This window comes from Centropristis striata, chromosome 23 (genome assembly GCF_030273125.1).
Source record: "Centropristis striata isolate RG_2023a ecotype Rhode Island chromosome 23, C.striata_1.0, whole genome shotgun sequence".
NCBI lineage: Eukaryota > Metazoa > Chordata > Actinopteri > Perciformes > Serranidae > Centropristis > Centropristis striata.
Window position 1 is genome coordinate 9124227 of NC_081539.1, and position 16512 is coordinate 9140738.

At 38.6% G+C, this 16512-nt stretch overlaps 1 protein-coding gene across 1 annotated transcript in view; it reads left to right on the forward strand.

Moving 5' to 3' along the window:
* Nucleotides 1–503: 503 nt before the first annotated feature.
* Nucleotides 504–16512, forward strand: part of LOC131962033 (collagen alpha-1(XVIII) chain-like) — an 81857-nt gene continuing 65848 nt past the window's right edge. Inside the window, exons 1-2 of the mRNA XM_059326982.1 lie at nt 504–627; nt 708–787. Of these exons, the coding sequence (XP_059182965.1) occupies nt 617–627; nt 708–787 (91 nt within the window). The 5' untranslated portion in view covers nt 504–616. The remainder of the gene's footprint in view (nt 628–707; nt 788–16512) is intronic.

The following is a 16512-nucleotide window of genomic DNA, read 5'->3' on the forward strand; positions in this document are numbered from 1 at the left end:
TTGAATAGTTGGACGTTTTGAACAAAACAGATTCCTGTAATTCCAGTGATAAGATGCACTTTTCTTTGAGTTGGTTGAATATTTACTTTGATCCAATGACCGTGACTTCTTGTCCTTACTAAACAGACTTAAAAGAAAGTTTTTGGTCTTGATGCTGCAGCTGAGACATCTCCTCCCATAGGTCATGGCCACACAAGAAAAAAAAAGTGCTTTAAATCACAGGGAAAGTGAGAGAAACCACACCAGTGAGGAGGAGCAGGAGGAGCAGGGGGGAGGAGGACTTAACTAGAGTGTGTTAATTTGTATTTGGAGTTGTGATGTCTGAAGGGAGGGCCGGATTAGAAAAGCGGTGGTCCGTAGAGAGACACGAGGAGTCGGATTTCAGTTTTTGCGAGGGCCCCTTGAGTCCGATGCACTGAAGCTGCCTTTGTTTGACTGGGAACCAGAGAGAGAGAGAGAGGGAGAGAGGGAGAGCGAGAGAGGAGGCGGAGGAGGAGAGTGAGAGGCTTTTAGTTTGGAGTGAGTGAGAGAGAGAGGCAGAGTGAGCTCCATCTCTCTCTCTCTGACACATGAACAGGACAACTTTAGTTTGGATCTAAGCTTACCGACACTGAAGATGACTTCACGGTAAATGAAAGGCACTGTGTTTTCACTAAAAAAGTTGTTTTAAGTCAGTTTTCCAACTACTTTCTTCTGTCTTTACACAGCATTCCTCCCTGGTTCTTTGGATTATTTCTCCTTGTGCTCCGGTTCTGCTGCCGGCGCTCCTCCGCTCAGCTGTTGGACGGTATGTGCACACTCTGTCTGTCTCTCGTTGCTGTTTTTTTTTTCTTCTTCTTCTGCTGTTGGTGAACTTTCTGCTGGCTCATGACTTTGTATCTGCTGAATATGAATGGTGAAACTGTTGCACTCTGGTCCTGGAAACTAAACTTGTTATGTAGAGGCACAGGAAGGTATATAACTCTTTAAAAAAAAAAGATGCATGAATGGCAAAATGAGAGCAAGTTTTGCATGCTTTTATTGAGAGATTATATGAATTTAAAGGACATCGTGAAGTTTATTTAATAAATGGTGCAGAAACATTGAAATATTGCTTTCAAAATATTCAGAAAGTCAAGCCAAGTTCTGTATTAAGTCAATATTTAGCAGCACAGACACACGTTTAAATCCCTATGATATATTATTATAGCAATAGCACATTTATGCACATCATTTTGGCTCTTTAACCATTTGTAGAAGATACTGAAAGTGTCCATATAGCAAAGAGCATGGGAATGTCTTTAGAGGTTTGTGGTTTTAGGGAATATTTGCATTAGACTTCCCATTTGATAAGATCAGTAGAGCTCATGGGATGCTTAATGTTGGATTGGAATGGCTCCAAACTCACTGTACATAACAGGGAAACTTCTCTAAATCTTTGGAAATATTTTGGGAGCCATTGTCTTTAGATGAACTTTGGAAACCAAGAGGGAGATACCTGCTGGCTTCTGTGCTGTGCTATGTTTCAATTATATCTCCACTGATATATTCCTCTGAGCCTCTCTGAAGCACTTTGCAGGCTGTTTTCACAGCTTTAAATCTAGATTTTCCTCCATGATGAATGGATCAATCAGGACACTTCAACATGGTCCCAATTAGTGCTGAAAGAACTGCAGCTTTTTCTTTTTCCATTGCAATTGGAAACAGGCAAAAACCTCACAACGTGCACGCTGACAGGCGGGTCGTGCAATCAGTAGCAGTGCATAATTAAGGTAGCGAAGATGATGTAATGCTTCTGACTTTTGGAAAGTGCTTGTCAGAGATGAAGGTCATTGTCAGTCATGTCTGAGAGCTTCATTTTATTAGTTTTCTTCCCGGCCTTGAGACGGGCCAATAGGCCATCACTGCTTTCGTCAGTGTGCTGGAATCCTGAATGACATTTGCAGCTATGTGTGTGTGTGTGTGTGGTTGTGTATGTGTGTGTGGATATTTTGACCTATGATTACCACAAGGACCTCCATGTCACAAAAGCAGCATTGTACGGCCCCCAGTGAAATAATTGCGGGGTCTCTTTAGCTAATGTGGCCCCACGGAGCTTAATTGTCAGAGTTAGACATTTTAAATTAAACACCACTTTGGCTCAAAAAGTGAAACCGCTTTGCAATAAAACCCCGTCCCTAATTATGATCTGAAGTGAAATATGATCTTGCAGGATTGAGTCAAAAGAAGCTGCAGTGGATGTTTGCAGCACAGCAGACATGCCGGTGTGTGTGTGTGTGTGTGTGTGTGTGTGTGTGTGTGTGTGTGTGTGTGTGTGTGTGTGTGTGTGTATGTTCGTGTGTGTGTATGTTCGTGTGTGTGTGTGTGTGTGTGTGTGTGTGTGTGTGTATGAGGGGGTGGGTGGAGTGTGGTGGATGTCTGACTAAAGAAAAGTTTTTAAAGTGTGATTTCATGGTCCACTTTCCTCCACTGTAGATCCTTCAGAGGCTGACTGAGCCAGAGGCTCCACTGTCAGGCTGTTTGTGCTTTTGCCATATTCATAATCCTCTGCCATGATTCACTTTTTCAAGAAGGGGGAAAAAAGAAGTGTGTGTGTGTGTGAGCACGCGCGTGCTGGCTGACTTGCCAGAGAGAGAGCACCAGGGACAAATATTTCCAGCTGTAAATATTCTTGAAAACAGAGCTGTCGCTGTGGCAACAGTCACATTTCTATGCACTATTGTTGGAATATAGCTGATATAATTGTTTCCTCAGTGTGAAATAGTGCATGCTGCCTCTTTCAGCTTTCTGCTGGGTCTGTTTATAGTGTGTACTCATGTTTTTAAGGTGGATGCAGCAGAACTGAGAGCTGCCAGAACCAATTACAGATCAGTGTTGTCTCATGTTTTGAATTTGACAAAAAAACAAAAGTCCAAATCACTAGTGAGTGATAGCTAAATAGGCTTAGTTGTACATATGGACACCTTAACAGACAATAAGTGGATTATTGAATTATTTATTATTGAATTATTGTTGTCTGATTATTCAGAGCATTAACAGAAATACGTATAACTGAATGAAATTTAATTTTAATTGAGTTAATAGGCTGAAAATGAATGAATGGGAAACTCTGAATTAATGAATAAGTAACTGGATGCCTGACTTTCAAATTATTTATGAACTAATTCTTTTTTTTTATCCAGAAGGGAAGTTACTTTTCCCATATTTTTTTATTCTGACATCACATGAATGAAGCACAAAGGCTCAATTTCACGATGTTGTCAAGGGAAGTGAAACATAATTCCTGTTCACATCCCATGATTCAAATCCACCACAAATTGTATCTGCTCTTTCCTGGCTCATGCTCCACCCTTCCTCCAAATTTCATGAATATCAGGCCAGTAGTTTTCCCGTAATCCTGCTGACAAACAGACAAACTGAGCTGAAAACATTACCTCCTTGGTTGAGGTAATAATTGAGCACATAAAATAACGAATAAATGGATGCACAAAATAAAAATCCATGCAAAAAAATGTAAAATGAGTGAGTAAATTAACAGCAGATGGATGGATTAATGGCTCCATACTGTTGAGTCAATGATTAGACAGAAAAGTACAGATAAAAATACATTTAATGAGTAAATAACTGAATGAAACATGCAATCAGTTCATATATAAGCATTTCAATGGATGGAATATATGTCGTCAACACTGAGGAATATGTAAACAAGATGTTCAAACATAAAGAAGTAAACAAAGCAAGAAAAAAAAGCAATTATGTGGCTCAGGCATCCTTAGTATCCTTTGATTTTATGGCTTTAAATCTACAGAAGGATCATAAAAGCGTGCTCTTTGAACATTAGCAGCTTTTAATCTTTACTAATGTGAAACATGTTGACAAACACTATGCAACATAACATCTTTAGATTATTTGTTGTGTTGACATACTCATAATGCACGCTTATACGCACATATTGATACATTTGCACATGCTTGCATATGCCTGTACACCACACCCACCGAGACACACATCTGCTGTACACATGATAATTCACAAATGATAATGTTTTTAATTATGGTGAGGGAAGCATGTGAGTGCCGGGACACAGTCGGCTGTTAGGGATAATGAAGATGATGATGTGGCCGATGATGTGAGTCTCAGAGAATGAGGTTATGATGATGACTTCGGGGCGATGATGAGGATAATGATGGTGACAATGAGAATGACGAAGATGATTATGATGCGAGTCCTTCGAGATCAGTGAAGCGTGTGAAGGGTGTTGCTCCACGCTAACGAGAGGATATCATAAACAGTCTGCACAGCAGTCGCAGATGGGCTTCAAGTTCATCTAAGGAGTTTAAAAAAGACATTCTGGCTTTAAGTTAAACAAAGTCTGCTCTACTATCAAAGGCAGAACTCATTAGTTTCTTCTCTTTATCTGCTGTTTGTTCAGGGAAGGTCAACAGGGTGTGTTTGCTCTTTCTACCCCCAGCTCAAGTTTCTCCATTTTTCTTGCTGTTTTGGGGCTCAGGTTGATGATCAGATCCTGGCCGACCTCATCCACCTTTATATCACCTCCACTCCTGAATCAAAACACAAATCCACTGCATGTTTAAGTGACTCTATTTATTCAGGCAGCAATTTCTGTCCTGGCATCTAAACGTGTTACTCAAACACTTCTCCAACTCAAAACTAGTTTAAAAACCTTCCCCAAAAGGAAAAAAGGGAATCAGACTTCAGTCTTCTGTAATAAAAAGGACATGGCTGTACTGGACAGTTAATGCATAAAGGTGACATTCAAATTCTAAATCAACTTTGGGATCCCACAGAGCTTTTTTTTGTTTGTTTATTTGCTCTGCATGTCTATAAATTCTGTTGAAACCCATTTTTCCTGCAAAGTTGCAGATACATATTTGCCTACTATTTGTAGAATTAGATACCAGCAGTTGCAGGCATGCCCAAACTGCTCCATAAAGGGCCACATGGCTACAGGTTTCCCTCCCGAACCATTCATTCATTATCCTTAAGAGCTTATTCGCGCTCGGGTCGCAGGGGGCTGGAGCTGATCCCAGCTGACATTGGGCGAGAGGCGGGGTACACCCTGGACAAAACAGGTCAGCAGGGCTCTATGCTGACACATAGAGACAGACAATCACGTTCTCATTCACACCTACGGGCACTTTAGAGTCACCAATTAAACCCAAGTGCATGTTTTTGGACTGTGTAGGGAAGCCACGCTGACACAGGAAAAACATGCAAACTCCACACAGAAGAGCCGCACCGGAGTCAAACCGGCGACCCTCTTGATGTGAGACAAGAGTGCTAACCACTACACCACTGTGTAGACCCGCCTCCCAAACCAGTCATGAGTAATTTCAGGTGTGCTCTTGATTGGTTGGAACAAAACTCTGCAGCCACATGGCCCTTTATGGAGTAGTTTGGACATGCCTGCACTGAAAAAAAATTTTTTTTGGCCCTGTAATTATTATTTCAATCATCTATATAAATTCTACAAAGAAGTATGAATACAGTGCTTTTACTTTAAAATAGCAGTTTTTCCTGTAGTACATTACTTAGTGATTGTTTGTTATTATGTGTCCTCAGTTTTGTATGTAAATTGAATCATTCGTTCCAAGTAATATTCACTAAACCAGTTTAATTAGTTGATATTTCCAAGTAAAACGTAATTGAGGGACATCAGTGAATCTGCAATTTACTTGTGTATTTTCATAAAAATAAAAAAAAAGTGGTTCTATTAAATACATATTACTTCGAAACAGCCTGAGTAAAGATTACAAACACTTTCTGTGTGGAAAAACTTGCCTAGCTTTTTTTAAGTAAATGTCCCTCCAATTTTTTTTCAGTGTGGTGTCTGATTCTGAACTGCCCTGACTCCATGCTCAAAAGCTCCAGTGCTGCAAAAATTGGCCAAACTTTCTGTTGGTTAGACCCAGCAGCAGCCAGTGGCCACCATCCTATGACCCCTGGCGCCAGGGTTTGCACTGGCTGAATTTAAGTTGCAACGACTGCTAACTGAACGTCTGTCTCTGGCGTGAGAGGGGCTGAGCAAATCAACGCACTGCGGCCAAAGCTGATATTGTGGTGACCGACACAAATTAATCTGATGAATCACTTTCTTTAAAACTTTATTTTGAATGTGGTGATTTATTATTTTGGGGGGAGTTGATGTCAAAAAAGATGACGGCAGACACTCAGAGGTTTTATTTGAAAACCTCAATAGTTGTTTTGAATGTAGCTAAAACAAAAGGACAACTGACAAAGCATCCTGTTGATTTATGAATGTGAACTTCATACGCTGGTGAAATTGATCCCAAACCCTGTGACTCACTCTTTTCTAGATTAAGTATAATTACTGCAGTTATTGTAAACAATCGATAGCTCAAGTTATTTTGCATCTAGTAACTTGACCCTGAATGAGCTGATGCATTGTTTGGTGCCTCTGGTTTCTTGATTGATTAAACATTGCTGCAGAATGTCATGTTATTGAACAGTTTGCAGGCCTTCCATACATTGTATTATAAACACAAAAGTCTGTCTTGGCGCTTGCATTTTATGATTTGAATAGAGAAGCTGGCGTGGCTGCTGCAGGGACTGTTCATTTGTTTCCAAATTCTGGAAACCATTAGGAAAAGAGAGCAGATTTCTAAGCATGCAAAAGAAAGTGTCCAAACAAAAGTGGGGAGAAATTTGACGTATAAGTGTAGATGGCATTTGGTCAAAAACAGAGAAAGAGACACAAGAAGCTGTACCTGAAACCTGGCTCTCAAAGTTATTTTCACACAAATATCATGGTTTGTTTAATGTATTATTACAAAATCCACCCTAAAGCCAGCTGATATAGGCAGCAGTAACACATGAACATTGGCTTTTTATTAATGATTTGTCAACAGAAGTAAGATGACACCAAGTTTATGGACGTAATGTGTAAATCCTTCCATTCGGTCTTGATTCCGACTTAACGAGATCCTGGTTTGGCTCCAGTTTGATGTAGGTCATCTGGACGGCAGCCCTGCAGAGAGGTAACATGCAAGGTTTTGATTAAAACTGTAATTTCAACTTGAGCACAGCACAGATTCGCAACGCTGTCCAACAATGATTTCATGAATGAGCAAGAAAAACATACGCGCCGCACTGGAGACTTTTAAACTCTGTGGCACTTTCCTATAAATGAATGTCCAGTTTGTTTCCATCCGCCACATGATGTAACACACGAATGAGTCAACTTCTATCCTGTTTGTGAATGATTTTACATTTAAGCTTTTAACACATGAGTCAAGGCAGGTCTTTCCTGAGGAAAAGTCCCAACAATGAGCACCAAAGATGTCACCAATTAAAGAAAGACTGCCAAAGGAGATGTAGATGACTGACTAAACGAGGTAAAAGTGGCCAGATGTTTCACTGACAATGCAGCTGTGTGTTTATACTCTGCATGTCAAATGTACAAGAGTGTTGTATGAGTTTAATGAGGTAATGATATAAATAGTGTTGACTTTTTGGCAGGTGCTCACATGAAAAGTAATTAACTGTTGGATGCGAAGTCATAACACAAACTCTGTTATTATGCTGATGATGTTATCTAGTACGGTGAGTGAGCTTTCTTAGCGTTAGGTTCAAGAAAACTTTAGTGAGATTAATCACATTGGGTCAGGATTTTTGGACTATAGTCTTGGTGCATGAGACAGTTCTCTTTATAAATGAATAGGCAGTCTCTTTGAAGATGTTCCCATACCAGTTTTCCCTTCCTGATACCAGTTTTGATACCTGAACTTGCCCATTGGCTGATACGAAGTACTGATCCGATACTACTGTGTATAAACAAGAAAAAGATGGCTCTCTTGTTGGCTACTCCCATCATCAAGTCCTGAAAAATGATCTAACAAGTGAGTCATCTTGCTTCGTTCTCATCTCTATTGAGTGTTGTGTCATACTGCACATTTTCAGTACGGTTCAGGCAGGATGCACCTATCGGGTAGCAGGTGACACATGTTGTTTTTGTTGTTCCTGTGTTACGTAAATTGGATAGATGGATAGATAGATAGATAGATAGAAGGACATACATACATCAGCAGCAAAAATTAAAACACCAAGCACATCATACAAAATATTCAAAAGTATATAAGAATATGGCAAACAAACTATCCAAAAAAAAATGTACGACAAAGAAATGTAGATACTAAAAATATATAAGTAAGTGCAGTTGTATGAGAGTTTATTAATTGAGTTAATTAAATGAAGAATTGTGTAATAATGTGTCATCAGATTGGTGCATAGACTTGTGTACTTGCCAATGTCTGATCTGGAATTTTTGCACTTTATCTGAGGTACTTTTGATACTGGAATTGGAAAAACTCTCTCCAATGAGTTGCCCTTAAAGTTAGCGGTAAGCACAGAAATATTTGTCCATTTTATCTACCATTAACGGAGAAAAAAAGTCCCGTCATCTCTTGTCATCAAAGAGTAAAAAACAGCAATTGTCCCAGGAGTATGAACAACGGAAATCCATGATTTGCTGAAATTTAAACAAGATTTGATGTTATTTTCCCTCAATTAATTGCACGTAAACATGTTTTTTTTGTTCTTGAAAGAGGGATACAAGCCTTTCTTGTGGCTTATTACACTTGCATGTTTCAGCTTGCTCAAACTGATTCAAGATGTTTACTTCCACCAACTTTCACATTAGTTCCAATGGGACAGCTGTTGTCATCTTCATCTGGCTCCTTAATTTATTTATTTCTCTCATACTTGATGCAGTTTGTTGTTTTTGCGACTTCCTTCCATTGATGAGTACGTGAGCTTGATTTATATTTGTTTTTTAGCTTTTTGATGAAGGCGATATGGTGGAGAAAGCCTTTCAAAGGAAACAAGAGACATTGTAAAAGCAGTTAAAGGATCGCTGTCAAGTGACAGTAGATTCTGCTGACACAACACTTGGAGGAAATCTGCTCCACAGCCTCTGGGCCTCGATGGCAGTTTCTGCAAATTATCTAAAACAAACCCCAAACCAAAACCATGTGCGTTATTTGCAGGGTAAACAGGAACAGCTATATTCGTCCCGGGCCAAACAAGACACTATTTTGAGTCGTGGACACAGATAGTGTTGGATGAGATGGACGACTCTCTTCAAAGCTTGACACCAGAAGACAAACGCAGGATGTGTTAAGTTTAGGGTGGAGGGTAAACGTGTGACGCCGAAAGTCACTTTGACCTCCGGCCTTTGTCCCCTTATAGTTTACTGCTGTCTGTCCTATTTTAGTAAAGCCTTTTAAGTTGTTTGTGGTGACGTTTTACTCAAATTACCAAAAGAATCATGATCGTTTTCCTAAAAGCAGTTTAAGTGTGACATTGTGGTCTCATAATGGTGTATTGTTAACACATTTGAATTCTTGAGATAACATATCTTTGCTGGACCTCTCATTAATTCGTCCTTATCTGTACAGTCATTGCTCATGGAAATCAAAGCTTTGGCCATCAAAGAGCTTTTAAACCAAATTTCCTAAAAGCTTTGTTTGATGTGGTCAGCTCTTTCTTTCCCTGCCCTTCATTCTGTCCAGTGTTGGACCGAAGAGCGATTTGACTTCTTTTTCTCTGCTGGCGGGCTGTCTGTATTTTTGACGTGTCTCGTTTTTCCCCATGTACTGGAGATACTGATTACATATGAAACTAGAAGATCTAAAGAAATAACGCTGCAAAGTTAGGCTATTTTTTTAATGTTTCATGGTGATTTTCAAAGCGGTTATGTCATCCAAATGTCTTGGTATGTTGATGTAATATTCTGGAGGGTTTTTTGACCATTTTTATCCATTCTTGGTATGAATTAAATTGCATAAGTCAGCACAAAATGTGTGTAACAAATGGTATCAACCCAAAACTTGCTTCAACAACTTATGGGACATAGTTGTACATGGGAATGGACTTCAAAGGGGCATATATTAATGTTATGAACCCTTATTAATAGGTTTATATAATTTATTAATTCAGGTTCACAGCTTTCAGAGGATGTACACCACTTCTATGTGGCATTTATTGTTGACCTGCTATCTCCCCCTAAACATCCACTGCAATCAAACACCAATTCCCACAATGTCTTTCCATGTAAAGTTCTAATATTCTAAAGTATGATACATCTATATATCAGGATTTATCTTTCTGTTTTTTTTTTTATATCTATCATATACTCTGCTTGGGTATTGCCTTTTATTCATGGACATGACTTAGAAATAATGGGCTCTTGGGCACAGATGCCTTAAAACACACACAAAAAAGAGCAGCACCTCTCACTGGCAGGAAGGATAATCTACTTTATGCACTGGAAAAAATACATAGAAAAAACATATGATGGTCCATGGTCATAACAACCAATACTGATCATACATAAAACCTGAGGGGTCAACGCTCCCTTTCAAGGACCCATAATGGCTTCCTTCTTCTGAAAGACTGTTATTCCTTCAAGTTTTTAGCCATATTGAACATCCACACATGTTCATAGGTTGAGCTATCTTGTCGCTCAACTCTACAGCAGAATTTATTGGGTGCATTTATACAGTAAAGCTTTATACAGAGAAGCGTCCCTGCAACTAGAGCATGGTGAATAATCATTTCCAGACCAGCTGGGAAAGTAACAGAAAGACACTTTCTACCCTTTCAACATCCACTAAAAAAGGCTCCAGTTGCCAGTTGCTGTAGCTGCTCAATGGTCAACAGTCGACTGTGGCTGCGATGGTTTGAATGAGTGCAACTTGAAGAGTGACGCAGGGATGAAAAGAAAATTCCTCTCTGTAGCTGAGTGTTGGAAATTACAGCACATAAACATGGTTACAGTTGTAAAGGGCACGGCTGTGACTGGACCACAGTACATCCTGTGTGCTATGAGGTGAATTTACTGTATAAAATGATATATAACCTGGTGTGTCCATACAGCAGCCTGCCGTCAGACGGGATTAGAGGTGCATCAAAACTGCAATTTACGATAATGTAAAGTGGTCTTGAATTAGTGTGTTTGTTTTTCTGGGAGCGGCCTGCGTCCTGGCCTTTGGCACCGCAGAAGCCTGATGGGTGAAAACATGGAATTTGTAAGAGTCTGGAAAGTGTCTGTCAGGCCGGAAAGACAGCTTTGAAACAAGCAGGTGTCTGTTCAGCTGCATGGAGACCACAGAGAGAGAGGACATGTCCCATCGTACAGCAGCGGAGCATCTGATGAGGTCATGGAGTGCAGAGCAGCTGTGGGTGGCTCTGAAACTCAAGATGTCGATGTCATTGTCCCTAGTTGACCTCAATCTTTTATATTAATGTAAAAAAAAGTCAAAATAATGTGTGCTTGTATGCAGATGCATGCAGCATATTTCTGCTTGTGTGTTTGTGCTGCAGGAGGAGTTAATGACAGAGCAGTCATTGGTGAGAACAGATTTATGAAAGCTTCCTTTTTCCCCTTTTGCCCTTTAGCCTCCTTCGCTCACTGATCTCTGCTTGTTTGATCAGTCTGTTGCCCCTAAAACAGGATGTTGAAGATAAGGATGCTTTTTTTCTCCTTGTATACTCAAGTCTTAGTTGACTTTATTCTGAAATTGTCTTTTTTTGTCCCAGTCAAGTATGTTGACATCTAAATATTTCACCCAGATAATTGTTACCAAAGGATTTAATGTGCTCCTATAAATGGCGCCACTTTTTTCAGATGGTTTTGCACAAGATTTCAGAGCCTTTCAGAGTAGCAAAAACACTTACCAATAGCAACTTTTGCTGCTAGACTTTTTACATTTTTTTTAAGATTTCTTTTTAGATTTCTTTTGAGTTCTTTTTACATTTATTATAGATTTCTTTTTACATTTATTATAGATTTCTTTTTACACTTTTTTAGGTTTCTTTTTAAAGTTCTTTAGATGTTTTTGACATTTTTTTAAATTTCTTTTGACTTTTTGTCGATTTATCTTTATTTTTGTTGATTATTTTACATTTTTTTAAGATGTATTTTTAGATGTATTTTTTATTTTTTTTAAGATGCATTCTTAGATTTATTTTTACATTTATTTTCCTTTTTAAAAAACTGAAAGTTGCCTTGATTTTCATTCCGCTATGTGTATTTTTCATATTTTTTTTACACAGATTTCACTATAATTTAGCATTCGAAACCATCAAGCAATTAAATAATACTGTAAAAAAAAAAAAAAAAAATCTTCAATGTCACACTATATTAATTTACAGAATTAAAATTTGTAATAAAAATAATTTATCTTTTTAATGGCATTTGCAGAAAATAATGCAGAAGATGCAGAAAAAAACAAGAAAAAACCCTGTAAAATAATACAGTAAAATTCTCATATATATATATATATCAGAATCAGAATCAGAATCACTTTTATTGTCACTGTACCAGGATACAATGAAATTAATAAAACACCACCAAGTCAGTGCAAGAGACAATGTCTCAGAAATAATAATAATAATAACATACAAATAATATACAAACAGACATAAAGTGCACACTTTGAATTTCAGCAGTGAAAAAATAAATATGGTCCATATACATGTGAGATATTGCACTTGTTTGGAGGTATTGCACAAGAGGGAAGATCAGTTCATACTGCAGTTAAGGGTGATTATGGCCTTGGGAAAGAAGCTGTTTTTGAGTCTGTTTGTTCTGGCCTTAATACACCTGTAATATATGTTTACAGTGTAGGTGATTATCTTTGAGGTTGCTTAGTTGGTATAAAATCATGTTTTTGTGCTAAAACTACACAGTCCCTTCAAAGGTCACAGCAGGTCACAGCTCAGCCTCGCTATGTTGTCCCAACCTTGAACCTGCATTGCTCTGGGTTTGTCTCCTGTCCGGCTGATGGATGACTTCTGGTAATCAGCAAACAACATAACAGACTTCAAAGAAAGTCTAAACTTTTAACCACTGAAACTTAAACTTTATATCTTTTGTTTAACTTTTTGTCTTGTTTCCTTGGCGCATGAGGTGCTTTTATGTTGAAAGTCTCTCTGGTGAACTTCCATTGTGGGATGGCAGTTTTCTTTGGCAGAAATAAAGCGAGAGATCAATACAGAGATAGCTAGAAGAGAGACAAACATTCCCTGGAGAGCCAGTGGGACGGTCCTGTTACATCCCAGTGGGAGGTTGGATTAGTGCTGGTGTTGATGGTGGCTGTGTGGCGTGTGCGTCCCTATCTGCGCGCTCAGCTGGTCTGCAGCTGCGTTGTTTTTGAGCACACTGTCGACCCACTTCCTGAAACACCCACCACAAATATAATTAATGGTTTGCTCTCAGCTGACCTTATTGTGTCACCACGGCTGGCGAGTAAACATCAACAAACATCTGCCTTTCTCCGCTTGCCCGTGTCTCTTTTCTTTTACTTTGATTGCTGTGTTTTTCATACGTTTTCCTTCATGTTCCATTCCCTGATTTGATCCCTTTTCTGTTTATTCTTCCCATATTTTGTCAGTGATAATCCTCCTCTCTGCTCATCTTATCATTGTTTATTTTAGCTTTGCTCGACCCCCCGAAAGTTCTGACTGAGTTCTGTTTATTCTACTGTGTGTTTATTTTCCCTGGAAATTCATGGAGGAAACAAGTATGTGAAAAATCAGAAAGTCAATTTCTCACCTTGGTTTTGCGGTGAGCTCTTTGCTGCTGTTTCTGCTGCTGGTTTCTCATTAGTTCTGCCAGTTAATATGTTTGTGCTTGTAGACTCTTTGACTTCCACCACTCCAAAACCATAAGTATGCAGCACCACTCCATCAAAAAGAAAAGCCTTAATTTGTTTTTCTTCAAGTACCCCACTTTCTTTCACTCTATTTTGCCCTTTCAGTCTAAGAGCACAGGCTAATAAAAACAGGGATGGAAAGTTTTACCTTTTTCTTCATTGACGGAGTAGAACTGGGGCTTCTAATTTCAAGTTCAACACCATTTGCAGCAGTGTTGACTGTTGTAATTTGTTGAATTTAGTTGTAGCATTGCTGCTGCTGATGCAATGGTTAGATGATCACAGCTAAGTAGGTTTTTTTGTAAGACATCGCACACAAATTTAGATCTAACAGACTTTGTAAGATGTTAAAGCTGGACTTAGAAGGGCTGCAAACATAAACTCAAGTTTATGTGGTCATACACTGTAAAAAACAAAAACAAAACAAAACTGTAAAAGCAAGAAAAGTTAATGTAAAGTGTTAAAACTTGAATTTTAATAGATTTTTTTGTTTGTAAAAGAACGGTAAAAAGTCTGGCTACAAACCCACCATCATTTTAAAGTAAAAAAAAAAAGTTGAAAAAAAAAAACTTTAGTTATATTATATATTTTTAAATGCAGATATTTACTGTATATATCTGAAAGTATCTGTAAAATATTTTTTTTTTTTTACTGTTATTTGACTTATTTGATTTATAAGTGTTTTTTATAAGCAAATTTTGCTGCCAGACTTTTGACCGGGAAAAAATAATACAGTAAATTCCTGGAAAATAACTTTTTTGAAGTTTGTTTTACTGTTATTTGACAGTAAGACTTTTAACCTTTTTTTTTACAGTGTAGAAATGAAGTCAAACATGTCATGGTTGGACTGGTTACTCCACTTGTTGAAGCTGATTGAAGTGCTTGCAATAGATTAAACATGACTGGTTGATATGTGCTGGATTATAAAATGTGTTTCTGATATCTGGCATCATGAGGTCATGACGTGTCCTCAACCGCTGAGGTCTCTGTAATTACACTTGTCGATGGTCTGCAATAAAGAACTCATTGAAATGGACAAAACAGCTCGCTGGAGATTCCCAAAGGGATCCTAAACATCCATCTAAACAGCTTCGATGTTTATGAGAAAAGTGTTTTGGGTGTATATAATTTTTCTGCTCTCTTTCATCTGAGCCAAAGCTTTATTTCACTTCAGCCCATGCTACAGTCCTGCCTTCACTCAATATGAAACACTTATAATGAGCAAATATTAAAGTGCTCACATGATTTTGATCATTTCCCTCTTTTTAAAATGTTTTAATTTTAATAAAAGTAACGAGATAACAAAGAGACAGCAGATTTATGATTGTGCCTGTACATTGCAAAATGGACAGCCCGGTTCTGTTGAGGCTTAATAAGGATTTTACATTTGATAAATGTCCAATTTAAAATGAAAAGCAGGTTTGTGTGCTAAAGTTAACGAGCACAACAGTGCAGCCATAATCAGCTGTTGATTACTTTAGAATTGGTTTATTTAACCTCAAAACTTTGAGGCTTTTTCTCACAGACTTATGTTGCTTTTTTTCAAGCCAGGCAATAAAAATGGAAGAGCAACCTCTAGACTGGCATTGTTTCCTCAAACACTTGTTGATTCTGTGAGCAGAGAAAAGAACTAAAGAACATCTTTCATGCTTAATTGGATGAGCACTACACTAACCCTGCCCTTTGGGCATTATTGGGGAAATTATAGAAAGTTTTTGCACAAAAAAAGCGGAAAAGAAACTGGTTCAGAATACCATTGCAAGCAAGATTTATTGGGATCTTCTGGAAACCCCAAAAATGACTTTAAGGTTTTTTGGAAAGCGATGGAAGCATTTATGGTTGCTGTTTTGGGTTTCTAGTGGCTGAAACCTTCAAATATCATTCTAGGCGAGAGCTTTTCTTCTTCTGCTTCTTCAGGCCTTGGCTGAACAATGCTGTCATCAGTCCATCCATCTGGTCACAGCAGACATCCCAGTCTGGAGCTCAGGCCCCTAAAGCTTTCAGCAGCCTCTTTTGACCAGAGTAGAAAGAAAAACAGATCAATTTTCCAAAAAGCTTTCACATTCGAGAGTTGGTTCAACACCTATTCAGCTTCTGAAAACAGTCCTGATGTTTGTATTACACTTCGGTGGAAATGTCTGGTTGTCATGTGGATAATTTGTTCAGGCTTTTCGATTAATGGGGAGCAAAACTAAGATTCAAGGATCAAGAGTAATCCAAAATGGGCCAGAAATAGTCTTTGTAAAATAAGACCACCTCTTCTGCCAAAGTTTAGAGACAAACAAATCTGTTCTCCAACCTCCCACAGACATTAGAGTAAAGGTCTGTCTTTATTTAGCCCCTGCCTTCCAAAAAATGCCATTTCCTTGCTGTTTCCGCAGCTTCATTCCAGTTCAGTCAGAGAGAGCTGAGTCATGGCGACACTATCAAACAGTGGGATTTAGTAACTACATCGGAATGACAAAATTGGCTCAATTTTTCTGTTTATTTACCATAATTGGTCCTGGTAAAGAGTAATTTGCCTCTCTAAAAACAGCTTCTTTCCTCGTGGTTCGTGACGTAGAAAGTGAAAAAAGCTTGGCTATGTGGGGGAGCTGTAGGCAGTAGTTTAAATGGAAAATCATGGTGGTTAGAGGCATGTATTTGGCAAGCAGAACCTGGGGTTAACTGCAGTGAAATGCTGGTAAATTGTGTCTGTGGTTTGTCTGGCGAACATGGAGGTTTCTCTGGCGGGGAGATACAGTGGACTACAGGATTCTATTGTGTTGTATGTTTTAATCCATTACAGCTGGGCAATTTCCTCTCTGGCATCCTTGATTTTTATAATCCAGTGCTC